Source organism: Suillus fuscotomentosus (genome assembly GCF_016647785.1).
Source record: "Suillus fuscotomentosus strain FC203 chromosome Unknown F5891scaffold_12, whole genome shotgun sequence".
NCBI classification, from domain to species: domain Eukaryota; kingdom Fungi; phylum Basidiomycota; class Agaricomycetes; order Boletales; family Suillaceae; genus Suillus; species Suillus fuscotomentosus.
Window position 1 is genome coordinate 85,388 of NW_024539524.1, and position 11,274 is coordinate 96,661.

An 11,274-nucleotide genomic window follows, 5' to 3' on the forward strand; every position below is an offset into this window, starting at 1 on the left:
CGTATTTACGCGCCTTCATTCTCGTCAACGAGATGACGCTTCCCGCAAACGACGCCTTTTCGTTAGGTCTTGCGCACGACCAGCCCCGTCGCTCGAGCTCGCGCGCCCGTACACCATCACTCCCGCGTCGCTCATCTTCCCCAAAAATATCTTTTTCTCCACCTTCCACGTCGAGCAGCATCGTCTTCTCGCCACAGCCAGCAAATGGAATGCCTGCGAAGAGAGGACATAAGCGCAAGGCATCTGCAAGAAACGGTTCCAAACAGCTCAAACACAACGGAGAAGCGACGATAGAGGAACTTATAGAGGAGGTCGACGCGCGAATAGCACGCGAGCGCAAGCTGTCCCCCAACAGCTTACCTGATAAACGCAACACTGTGAAAAAACAGATTGATTGGGAGATTCCTCGCAAGGCGTTACATTCATCCATTGGTATGTAAATTCTTGACTCCCTTAAAGGCTCCTGTATCTTTGGTCTGACGAGCAGTTTTTGGTAGGTTTTTTTACAATTTACCTATATACCTCCAAAGGCGACCCACAGACGGTCGTTATTGCTTTGAGCACTGCCCTTGCTGTTCTTGTTCCAATAGACATTCTCCGCTTAAAGTATCCCCTCTTCGAACGTGCCTTTGAGAAATGTGTTGGCATCTTCATGCGCGATAGCGAAAAGGTAAGCGTGACCAACACTAAGCATAGATTCTGACCTCACGTATCCTTAGAAATCATCTAATGGTGTTATATGGTACATTCTCGGCGCCAACACTGCGTTAATTACGTTGCCTCTTGATATCGCAATCGTCTCAATTCTTATGTTTGTGTATTTCCCCTGTTCTGCTATTCCTTGTTCATTGTACTCCAACAGCCTGTCTTGGGCTGATACAGCCGCCTCCACTTTCGGTCGTCTGTGGGGCCCGCTCACACCCCCGCTCCCTGCACGACTCTTTGGTCTCCCTCTTGCCCCTCGTAAAAGTCTGGCGGGCTTCATCGCAGCCTCACTCACAGGTGCTGCTGTCGCTGCCGGATTCTGGACGTACCTTGGACCGGTGAGAGACAACTCGACATGGTCCTGGGACGCTGGTGTATCGAGTACGTTTAGCGGTGGGAGCGCAGAAGGTGGGAAGGTCTTCAGTGGGTGGGCGGGTCTTGCTGTTGTAACTGTGTGTGCAGGTTTAGTTTCGGGCATTGCCGAAGCACTCGGTGAGTGCTTTATTGTTTGCTTTGCTCTGGTTGCTTACTCTGGAATGTAGATTTGGGTTCCGTGGACGATAACCTCAGTCTACCAATCATCGCTGGTGGATGCCTATGGGGACTCTTCAAAGTCCTTGGCTGGCTAGGCGATATATTCTCATGATTCCCCCTTTCAACCCCTCCTTCACCTTCAGCGTCAATCATCGGATATTTGCAATTTCATGTGTTCAATCTTTCAATAGTGGATATTTTACCTGGCACATGTCGATAGTGATGACGAGAGTGTGAGACAAGACGATTATGATGATGATGGATGATATATTAACCAATTTCATGCGTTTGTCTGTGCTACTTTTAATGCACTAGTTAGTAGAAGTAGATTACTATAGTCATTCATCCGTATACCGAATTCAAGCCAATTTTGTTGTCAGCGGCTACGCGCTAGAGCAGTCAGATTTTGCCCAGGGACCCACAGTAATATCGCCATCAACATGTAGATGTTATTAGGAGCAGAACAGAGGTAAGTATGAATGTACCGTAACATCATGAAGCAATCCAGAGTGGTTCTTAGAAACGTGCCCAACCAAGCAACGCCAAAAGAATAAGCAAACATAGCAAAGTCGAGTTCAAAGCATTGATCTCTCTACCCGCTGACGCGGCCCGTATACCCCGCAGTACCAACATACACCCCCTCGGCTGTCATCACGGCCGCATGCCCGCCAGGGGTGATCATCGCGACGTGACCAGTCGGCGTGGCGCTCGCTGTAAAACCTCCATGGGTGCGGTACAGTGATCCTGCGCTGGCATGTGTAGACCAGAAACTGTCATATGTCAGTGGGCTGCTCCCATTCCCATTCGCAAACGGGGATTGCGAGTTGGTACTGGGCTGTGAATGAAATATTTGTGGGTTGGACTGATTTTGGAGCGAGGTTGCGTGATATGATTGGGTGAAAGAATATTGGGGAAGGGGTTGGGGCATGAAGGGGTTGGGTTGGGGTTGAGAGGACTGTCGATTGAGGGGCATGTAAGGGTTGTATGGCTGGGATTGTGCGTGAGTTTGAATCTGTGTTGGTGTTTGGCTGTGTGATGAAGCCTGAAATTGAAGTTGAGGTTGGAGCTGCATTTGCATCTGCGTGAACCTTACCATAGTTGCTAGGTCGCTAGAATCGAGGGAACTGTGCGGAGGGGTTGCTGTCTCTGAGTTTGGTTGTTCCTGAGGGAGAGTAGCTGATTGCGTGCTTAGGTGAACAGGGGCGGGAGCAGGTTGAGACGGTTCCTGGGAGGGCGCTTTGTCGGGGAGGGTTTGTATTGTATGTAATGCAGATTTTGAGGTGGTTTCGGTAAATGAGTTTTGCACGAGAGTTGACATTAATTCAACAGGGGAATTATGTGGGGACATGGGCTGTCGGGAAGTATCTGTGGGAGGTGTTTGGCTATTGATGACCTGCTGTGACACCTCATCGACCACCACGGGTTCGGGAGGTTCGGGAACAGTTACAGTTGGAGGGAGTAAATTAATAGACGGTGGAGGAACAGTTTTTGCAGGTACGACAGGACGCAGCCCGCGTACCTGCGAATGATGGAAATACAGGTTCTCGACCTCGTTCAAGTTTTGGCGTTGCTAGTGATGAACGGTCGGGCCATCAATCACCACATCAGCTAGTAGGAGAGCGTACCCATCCATGCTCAACCTTGAGCTTTGCGTACTGCAGGCGCATCTGTAACTGTTTCGAGAGCTGGGAGTATCGTATGTTAGAGATGTGATATATGCAAGGAGCATGTCAGCCATAGAAAACGTACGTGATTTGCTTTTGCGCGCTCTAAAGTCTGCTTTCGTTTCTTTTGCTCTGCTTCGTTCGACTGGGGGGATGCTATAGTCACCATGGTATGGCCTAGGACTTGCAGGTAAGTTGCAGAAACTGACAAAGTGAACTCAACGTGACACAAAGATCCCTCTTAATAGTAAAGATTCCTCATTTGGATTGCCGCCGGGATATCCTTTCCTAGTTCATCCAAGAACACTGCGGACGACGATGAACAGGCTTTGATGGACAAGTTTGCTGCACTCGAACCGACGAGGCTTTATTCATCATCGGCGTCGGCGACAAACAAGAGGGCAAGCAGAGCACAACCTATTTCTCGATGGATTGGCAAATTACCTGCTGATATTCACTTGCTTGTCCTGAACCATCTCCCTATCCCCGACATCCCTGCCTATGCTCGAGCATCAAGAGCAACTGCTGGTCTATCCCGCGATGAGAAACTATGGGAACGAAGATGGAATGATTTATCCATTACTCGGCACGCCCTGGATGACACGTTAGACGATCTTGAATCCAAGCAAAAGCCAAAGGCTAGCCCATGTTCGCCTCCTACGATACTTGTAGATGATGATTTCGGAGATTTCACATCTGCCCCGCGCATGCCATCAGTTCCATCTCTCTCTGCTGCATTTACTTCATTCGCACTCACAGACGCATCTCCAGCAAAGCAGACTTTCCGCACCCGGTATACACGCGCTCATTCAATTCTAAACAAATGCTTGGCTCCTCTGAAGCAGCCACCCCATGCAGTCCTTTCCGCGCTCACACCTCTCATAGGCATATCTCTGTTGTCCCAGGCTCGTTCTCTTCGCCTACTCGGCTTCTTTCTCTCTCCCCGCGTCCAATCCGTAAGAAATTGGGACATCCTTCTCGCCGCTCTGAAGGCTGCTATAGATCGATTTGACGTATCACTTCTGACCGCCTTTGATGCTGCCGATTCTCGCGGAGACGAAGTGATGATGAGAGAGGCTGCTCGTGCCAGCTGGGAGGTGTGGCCTGGGATTGGGGATTGGGAAATGGGCAAGGTATGGGCTGAGAAGCGAGAGATATTGTATGAGCAAGGTCGTTGGAATCCGCTAGCTAATTTTACGTGAGTGACTTACATGATCTGTATCTTTCGAGTATCTAAATGATGTGCTCAGGGAGGAGAATACCCTTGACTTTACACCTATGGATGAATTTATGGCTAGCGTCATACGTGCGCTGGAGGAACACGGCACGAGGGCTGTGTTCGTCTTTCCGCCAGCTGCTGGAGTCCTCATTGGGTTCGCAGAGCGTGTCGCCAACGAAGTTGTGAGTTCATGTCATGTCTATTTCTCCCCCATTTCATAACTATGGGTGCGTGCAGGTTGGTGAATACATAGCTCCCCTGCTGACACGTGCCAGAGAAATATCGAATGCTCTCTATCTCACTGCAGTGGCTGCCAGCTTCAGGGAATCATGGAGGATTGTGGACGTTCTCACTACGTTGTCTAGTAATTTCAGCCACAAAGATAAAGACAAGGCAGAAGATGTCGTGTGAGTGATAAATTTCCTGGCTCGCTCGCTCTTCCATATTCGTCATCGTTGCTACATTCTTTCGGAGTACCGTTAGAAGTATTGCTAACTGTACGAACCCATAGATTCATGATGTTTGAGCCAAACATGGACGAATACCTTGACGAAGAAATAGAATCATTAAAACAGGCATTCGAGGTGATATGCAAAGAGTGGGCCCGGTCGGTACGTGCCTCCCTTCCTATTCGTGACGATCTTTGTTCCATGCCTCACCTTCAACTTGCAGACATCAGCGCTTGCATCACATGGTTTACCCACGCAAGCACAACAGACCCGCTTCCTTACTGCGCAGAACCCGGCTCTTATGAAGCGTACCGTTCTAGCGTCATTCACTGACGTGCTCCTTTTACCTGTGACCATAGTTCCACGTACCGTCGGTGCCGGAGTGGTAGCTGTAGGGGGAGCTGTAGGGGGAGCTGTTGGAGCCGTCGGCACAGGTATGGTCCAAGGTATTGCAATGCTTAATCCACAGCGGTGGGTCGGTGGTACAGGATCGTTGAACAACGCAAAAGAATATACCAGCTTCGGCCTCCGGGACGCCGAAGGAGAGGCCGCTATCTTTGAGATTGGTGCTGATGAAGAGGGAGGTGATGACGGTGTTGATGAAAGTTCAATGGCGCAATGTAAGTGTTAATTGTGATGTAGAGTAGAAAACTCATCAGCTACAGCATCCACACGAGATACTGTTTCAATTGATAGCACCAACACAGCTGCAACCTCCTTTACGCCATCTACATTTGGCACTTCTCAAACCAATGTGGCTTCCTCTACATCTGCAACAAAAGCGACGCTGGCGCCAACAGGAAATCTTGATCTCCTGTTATCTCTCGATGTAGCTCTACAGTTGATTCATGCAGATCGTGATGCGCTCAAACGCCTCGAGATCTTTGCGTCATACCCGGGCCATTATGGAATAAGGGTAAGAGAAACAATCGAAGAAGCATTTTGCGAGATGCTGGGGGTATTGTGTAACAGGCATCTAGAGAAAGGTTTTGGAATGTAAGTGATACATTTCGCGGGCCCGCCTCTCGCCTGTGTATTTGTCGTAAGGTAACCTTCCGCATTGACAGAGCAACGGAGCGGATGAATTCATACAAACCAGCAGAACACGAAGAAACTGCCAGTGTAGCGCCGCTGCTGCAATTCTTTGAGCTCGTCCATATAGGGGATACGATTCAAAGCATGGTACAAGTATTCTTTGACAAGGAACTGGTATGTGCATTTTAAAATCACGGACGCTTCTCCAGACTCTGCTACCTGTGTCAGGCTCCATACATCGACAAAACGGACTTTCTGAATGTGGTCGTGAGAGAGAAGAAACGGTTTGAAAATACACTCGATGACTGTGTTGCTGCAGGGCTCAATGCTGGAACACAGGTGTTAATGAATCAGGTGTGTAGTTGTGCTCTCCCAATCCTTCTTGGCAAAATCATTCGTGTATCAGGTTGAACACATCATCCTGACATTGACAAAACCACGGGAATATTATCCCCCAGAGGATGCTCCACTAGAGTTGGGTCCCACTCAGGGCTGTACGGAAGCTATCCGATGCTTGGATATGCATTGCAAGCTTCTCAAGGGTAGCACGAGCAAGGAGGTGCTTGAAGTATTCTACCAAGAGGTTGGAATCCGGTTATTGGCGTGAGTCTGTAAATGTTGAGATACCTTGTTGTGGGAGGCTGATATGGTGGTACAGTATACTGCAGAAGCACATCAAGCGCCAGATCATATCTCTGAATGGCGGTTTCCAAGTTATCGCCGACCTCAATGCTTATTACTCCTTCATAGCTTCTCTCAAGGCCGGTCCATCTCCGCTACTTTCAATCACATGGCGCCTGATGCCTTGTAAATAGGTACCTAATATCACTGCGGATTTTTCACATTTGAAGATGTTGGGACATGTCTTTGTCGTGGAAGACGCAAAGGATCTAGCACAGATCGTAAGAGATGTGACAAGATATGGTGGGGCATATCGACCCGAGGTATGCGATTTTCCAGCACTATCCCCGGAACAACTCCAAATAACGACGTTTTCGCTAGGATATTTACGAATTTATTCAACGGCGCGCTGATTGGAAAAAGATCGAGAAGACGGTAGACAAGACGATGTATAATTTGAGCTTCAAAGAAGATTGTATTGTTTGCTGAACTTGGGGCTGGAGTGCATTATGACGCTATGTAGTACCAACTGTATTATCTGTGTGTTCTGATGCCTCATTGCTCGATCAGAAAATGATGGAAACGATAGTGGTGGCAACTAGATTATCCTCAGTATACGTCATTTCATGCGAGGATATAATAGTTTTTCCCCGTTTGTTGTTCTTCGAAGCTTCTTGAAGGCTTTTGATTCCACTCGCCTATCAGACTGGCGGTGCGACGATGATCATCGGTCTTGATCGGCGCCCTGGCACAAGGCATTATTCAAGTGTCGTTCAAGTTTTTTTTATTGGAAAGATGTCAGACGACATTACTGCGCCTACCAACGCTTGAAGATTCAATTTGTTGTCGGAAGCCTCTTTGATGCATTCATTTGAGTTTATGGAGAATACATCTACGAATGGATAGAGTTGACTTGGCAGAAGTGCATATGAAAATGTTGTTGTCCAATGTCCATGCGGGCGGCTGTTGTGTTACCGCAGCCGTACCGGCTGTGGCCCATCGACCGGCCGTAAACATTACATAACATTTATACACAAGCACCCACTAGCACTGACGCCGTGTGCGAATCGATGGCATGGCATCGAGCAAGTCTGAGAATTTTTCTGGGATATAGTAATACTCCCGATCCCCCTCCAGCCAGAGTAACTACATGTGATCAAAGTGCTCAGCGAGATTCGTCTTAATGTTGTACCAGTGCCACTTGTAGCCAATATAGATAACTATGTGAGCAGCTAAAGATCGAATAACCTCCTGGACTTAGTAGCGCTGTTCGGTTTGGATTCCGAGTCGGTCACTTATCTAATAAGAGCACTCATGCATGATTCGTCACACTTACGGTACAGCCTAGTGCCATTCACAGAAAACACTCTTGAGCTATGCCGTGAAGGATTATAAAAACATATAAGGGCATACTAGTGAGCCTATTGCAGACCGCAGCCAGGCCTGCTCAGTACTTCTTCCCTGTGACTTGCCTCTCACAGCGTGTTTCTCCTTCATCAAGCACGATGGTAGTCAACTCCACGGGCTCGGAGCTGATGTGGGGGCCCGGATTCATTGGTGAGCCTTCTTATGCGGCCGGTCTTCGATTTCACCTAGCTGACTCTGAGTTTCAAAGGATTTATCATAGCTACAGTGTATGGACTTGTACCATTCAGTCTTTGCTACTGAGTGTTGACCTGTAGGATTTCAAAGGCTCTACGGGACAGCTTTCGGACAGTATCTCTTCTATGTGCGATCGTTTCCGCAAGATTCAAGAAAACTCAAATTTTTTGTGAGCCTAACTATGTACATCGACGAAAGCATCGTCAATTAATACCTCTAATATAGATAACGATGACCTTGTGAGCATTCTCCATCATGCCCGACCATGATGATTGCTGATACCAACAACGATGTCTCGTAGTTGTTTGGAAACAATACACGAGTACTTGTTGATAGGAATATACTGGTATATCCTTATTTCGTGTCGTCATAGCACGTCTTTCGAGTGCACCGCTCAACTTCCATGGTAAGTCGATATTTTTCTCCTGCACAGATTGACTCATCGAGAGGATAGGCAGGTTCTGGCAAGTTTATTTTCATTGATGTAGCGTACTGCATATTGAACGTTGCCTACAAAGCTCGCTGTACTTATGGCAGTAAGTCTTCCTTATCTAGTTGCCATCAACACTAACTGACAAATCGTAAGTATTGGATTATTTTTGCTGTTCAGTGGTACGTGGTTCCTGTAGCTGGCTTTCCGTAAGATGATGCCAAATTTACATTGGCTGTCGAAAGCTTTTATGCACGCAGGGTGTGGATCAGTGAGTACTCTATAATCTCCGAGAGTGAAGTCTCAAAGAGCTCCTTTAGTCACAGGACAAAATCACTTTTTAACGGGCATTGTTGTGAGATGGCGTTTTCATGATTGCTTGTTGCGGAGAGCTGAGCTACAACACAAATTTTTAGTGTGTACTCGCCACTGCATCATTCGGTCAGCTCTTTCGATCTTAGCCACATAACCTCTAATTTTTGAACGCTGCAGTATGTGGCATGAGTTACGTCAATCCTCCATGTCCTCTGTCAACATTCTGATATATTGCGTCTTCGTCTCTAGTCCTAAGTGGTCTAATGTAAGATGATCTTTTTCATCGAGCTCATGTGATCTCTTATATACTTTCAAAGATTCAATACGCGAAGACCTGAAGATCTATTTCATACGAAGGTCCAGTCAGCCCTGACATAGTTTTGATGAGCGAGGAACTCATACTTGGATTTAGTGGTCGCAATTAGCGTCCTTCGCCAGTGCATTGTGTGATGCTGTCACTACAGGTACAGTTTGGTGGTTTTTGCGACCGGCGCGAACAGACAACATTCGGTATGCGTCTCTCTGCTATGCTATGGTCTGACTGATGCAGCTGTGAAGGTCGAGGTCGAGGAGTTATCTCAATGAATTGTTGCGGGTTTTTATCCAAATGGGAATGTTTTCCTTGTATGTGTAACATTGCATTCCTGATGAACGTTTCACATACTTTGTCCCCAGCCTCGTGGCGACTGCCCTGGCTGTGCTTGTAAGCTTTCTCATACATACCAATCATTGAAAACAACCGTCGGAACTATTTATTTCAGTATCAATTCCAGGAGGATCTTGTTGGCCGATTCTATACCGCTGCGCCTGGAGCGGTCATAGGAAACTGTCAGTGATACTGTATGTTCGCTATGCACTGCGAAATACTAACCCTCCCGCTTATAGCCTATATTAACTCGATGCTGGCCGTGTGAGTCAACCAGTCTTCCATACGAAGTCAGCTAAACTGCTGCTCAGGCTCAATGCCAGGAAGTCCGTCCGCGAACGTGAACGATCTGCTCGCAACGCGTTGGAGCTTCCTACGATACCTACGATACATTGATTCCCAATTCTGTTGGTGCCAAACATATGTTCTTTGGCGAGCATGTGCCATATGAGGCCGTGCCATCTATCCTTCAATCGTTAAATCACAGTCGGCGCTGCATTATATAGAATCCACGAACTGCATTCTCTAATACCCACGAACTACACTCTAATATCCACGAACTATTTCTCCTAATAAATGCCAAAACTTGATCTCAGGACCGCGAGCATGCAGCCACGTATCATAGAGAGAATCTGTCGGGTGTTATCGGAATTACCGACTTGAGGTCTTCAAGCGGAGTTCAGGCCACAATTGTTGACCACGATCCAGCTGCTCCGCAAGTTCAACTGTTCAACCACCCGTCGTAGATTAATCACGGCACCGGATGTTACATCAACGGCAGCATCGTCGCGTCGTACACTGCTTGCTTGTCACGTATTTGGGAAATCGCGCGAGGTTTCGGAGACAGGTTCGACATGCATGAATGCCAAGCGAACCACTCATACAAGGTTCAAGTGCTATCAAATTCAAGTCCACCATCGACCCTAACATCCGATCTAGTTCCAAAGGTATCCTGAGATTCGGACAACAAACACGTCTAGATCTGAACTAATCCTCGAACCACCCCGACCAGTCTTGGCAGAAAAGTTTACAGCATGATATAGCTCCACGCAACAGGGACGTCGGCACCGAGCCCTGACCCTCGATCCTGTTCCATGCGTCTGGTCCATTGGGACGGAACAATTGAATTGATTTCCCTGAGCATGAAAGTGCTGATCTCCGTTGGCTAACGCCTTTTGGCCGAGGAATGCGCGACAGGGCTCGGAACAGTTTTTTTCCCGTATTTGAACGCGCGGATACCGGAAGGAGGCGAATGTGAGCTGATGACTGTGGATCGAGCACGGAAGTCACAGACACACGTATGGTCAAATTGAGCGGCCTACCGTTGAAGCTGAAGTCTGATGCATATGGATCGGTCACAGACGGAGGAAACGCGCATGGTATGGTGATCGCCAAGTATGTCGTCACTTGAACTGGCCATGTGCCAACGAATTTAAGGAACGACAATGTCTGCACGCACAATCATGTTGTGGGGCCACACTGCTTTGTAGAAGAAACGAGACGATTGCCCTCGCTTGCAGCTTGCAGGACAGGACCGAGCGCCTGTCAAACATTCAAGCGCCGCGCGTTCTCCGCGAGTCAACAGCTTCTCTTCTTCATTGATTCATCATTCATCCCCTGCGTTCAAATCAACCCAAGTACGTCTTAGTAGGTGTCGGATAATAGCCCGGGAGCCAACGTCTTGGTTCTTCTAGTTGATTGACTGGGTATTCCATGGACAATGTGGATAGCACCGGGCATGCATCGCAAGGGGTGCGAAATTCAGGCCGCCGCCCAGCGCGCAGTAGCTCAAAGTTCCGAGTTCCATTGCCAATACCCAGCAAGCGATCGAGGGTATCGGGAGTGAATGCGGGGACGGTGTTTAACGACGGGACGGTGCATCGAACAGCCGTTACAATTGTTATCATGCATACCCATAGCGCTTGTTTTTTTTTTCAAGAACATCGATGGTAATTTATTAAATTCCCGAATTGTAGAGATAAGCCGATCCACTGGCAAGTACTGCGGGATTCCCCAGAAGCGCAACACACGATCAATCAGCGCCTTACTTCGAT

General features: G+C 48.0%; 4 protein-coding genes across 4 annotated transcripts; 3 read left to right on the forward strand and 1 right to left on the reverse strand.

The window, feature by feature from the left end:
- Positions 1 to 10: 10 nt before the first annotated feature.
- F5891DRAFT_1016777 (uncharacterized protein) lies at positions 11 to 1,618 on the forward strand. The gene is made up of 5 exons (XM_041360968.1): positions 11 to 432; positions 498 to 670; positions 720 to 811; positions 863 to 1,197; positions 1,248 to 1,618. Exons 1-5 carry the CDS (start codon positions 33 to 35, stop codon positions 1,349 to 1,351), a joined length of 1,104 nt encoding a protein of 367 aa, XP_041229089.1. The 5' UTR covers positions 11 to 32; the 3' UTR covers positions 1,352 to 1,618.
- On the reverse strand, positions 1,595 to 3,112 carry F5891DRAFT_1016780 (uncharacterized protein). The gene is made up of 3 exons (XM_041360969.1): positions 2,989 to 3,112; positions 2,865 to 2,924; positions 1,595 to 2,809 (listed from the first exon to the last, which is right to left on the reverse strand). The coding sequence occupies exons 1-3, from the start codon at positions 3,070 to 3,072 to the stop codon at positions 1,832 to 1,834; spliced, it is 1,122 nt and encodes a 373-aa protein (XP_041229090.1). The 5' UTR covers positions 3,073 to 3,112; the 3' UTR covers positions 1,595 to 1,831.
- Positions 3,113 to 3,149: 37 nt separating this feature from the next.
- Positions 3,150 to 6,860, forward strand: F5891DRAFT_1016785 (exocyst complex component Sec10-like protein). The gene is made up of 12 exons (XM_041360970.1): positions 3,150 to 4,101; positions 4,154 to 4,304; positions 4,360 to 4,529; positions 4,634 to 4,733; positions 4,795 to 5,191; positions 5,249 to 5,567; positions 5,639 to 5,780; positions 5,835 to 5,960; positions 6,013 to 6,209; positions 6,265 to 6,367; positions 6,422 to 6,550; positions 6,609 to 6,860. Exons 1-12 carry the CDS (start codon positions 3,236 to 3,238, stop codon positions 6,714 to 6,716), a joined length of 2,808 nt encoding a protein of 935 aa, XP_041229091.1. The 5' UTR covers positions 3,150 to 3,235; the 3' UTR covers positions 6,717 to 6,860.
- Positions 6,861 to 7,497: 637 nt separating this feature from the next.
- Positions 7,498 to 9,818, forward strand: F5891DRAFT_1171302 (uncharacterized protein). Its single transcript, XM_041365538.1, has 21 exons — positions 7,498 to 7,642; positions 7,709 to 7,784; positions 7,843 to 7,861; positions 7,920 to 7,998; positions 8,055 to 8,068; positions 8,131 to 8,235; positions 8,284 to 8,293; positions 8,348 to 8,365; positions 8,416 to 8,441; positions 8,505 to 8,530; positions 8,580 to 8,614; positions 8,676 to 8,700; positions 8,752 to 8,763; positions 8,824 to 8,839; positions 8,892 to 8,931; positions 8,987 to 9,084; positions 9,133 to 9,198; positions 9,250 to 9,277; positions 9,336 to 9,402; positions 9,460 to 9,484; positions 9,532 to 9,818. Exons 2-21 carry the CDS (start codon positions 7,733 to 7,735, stop codon positions 9,614 to 9,616), a joined length of 846 nt encoding a protein of 281 aa, XP_041229092.1. The 5' UTR covers positions 7,498 to 7,642; positions 7,709 to 7,732; the 3' UTR covers positions 9,617 to 9,818.
- Positions 9,819 to 11,274: the final 1,456 nt, after the last annotated feature.

Excerpts from the sequence above, each read along its gene's own strand:
- F5891DRAFT_1016777 (XM_041360968.1), top strand. The coding sequence starts at position 33 with ATGACGCTTCCCGCAAACGACGCCTTTTCGTTAGGTCTTGCGCACGAC. Across the intron at positions 812-862 it reads GCAATCGTCTCAATTCTTAT|CCTGTCTTGGGCTGATACAG; the intron begins GTTTGTGTATTT and ends GTACTCCAACAG. Across the intron at positions 1,198-1,247 it reads GGGCATTGCCGAAGCACTCG|ATTTGGGTTCCGTGGACGAT; the intron begins GTGAGTGCTTTA and ends TCTGGAATGTAG.
- F5891DRAFT_1016780 (XM_041360969.1), bottom strand. The coding sequence starts at position 3,072 with ATGGTGACTATAGCATCCCCCCAGTCGAACGAAGCAGAGCAAAAGAAA. Across the intron at positions 2,925-2,988 it reads AGCGCGCAAAAGCAAATCAC|CTCTCGAAACAGTTACAGAT; the intron begins GTACGTTTTCTA and ends CGATACTCCCAG. Across the intron at positions 2,810-2,864 it reads TCAAGGTTGAGCATGGATGG|CAACGCCAAAACTTGAACGA; the intron begins GTACGCTCTCCT and ends GTTCATCACTAG.
- F5891DRAFT_1016785 (XM_041360970.1), top strand. The coding sequence starts at position 3,236 with ATGGACAAGTTTGCTGCACTCGAACCGACGAGGCTTTATTCATCATCG. Across the intron at positions 4,305-4,359 it reads AGCGTGTCGCCAACGAAGTT|GTTGGTGAATACATAGCTCC; the intron begins GTGAGTTCATGT and ends GGGTGCGTGCAG. Across the intron at positions 6,210-6,264 it reads GTTGGAATCCGGTTATTGGC|TATACTGCAGAAGCACATCA; the intron begins GTGAGTCTGTAA and ends ATGGTGGTACAG.
- F5891DRAFT_1171302 (XM_041365538.1), top strand. The coding sequence starts at position 7,733 with ATGGTAGTCAACTCCACGGGCTCGGAGCTGATGTGGGGGCCCGGATTC. Across the intron at positions 8,531-8,579 it reads TGCACGCAGGGTGTGGATCA|TCACAGGACAAAATCACTTT; the intron begins GTGAGTACTCTA and ends GAGCTCCTTTAG. Across the intron at positions 9,199-9,249 it reads CAAATGGGAATGTTTTCCTT|CCTCGTGGCGACTGCCCTGG; the intron begins GTATGTGTAACA and ends CTTTGTCCCCAG.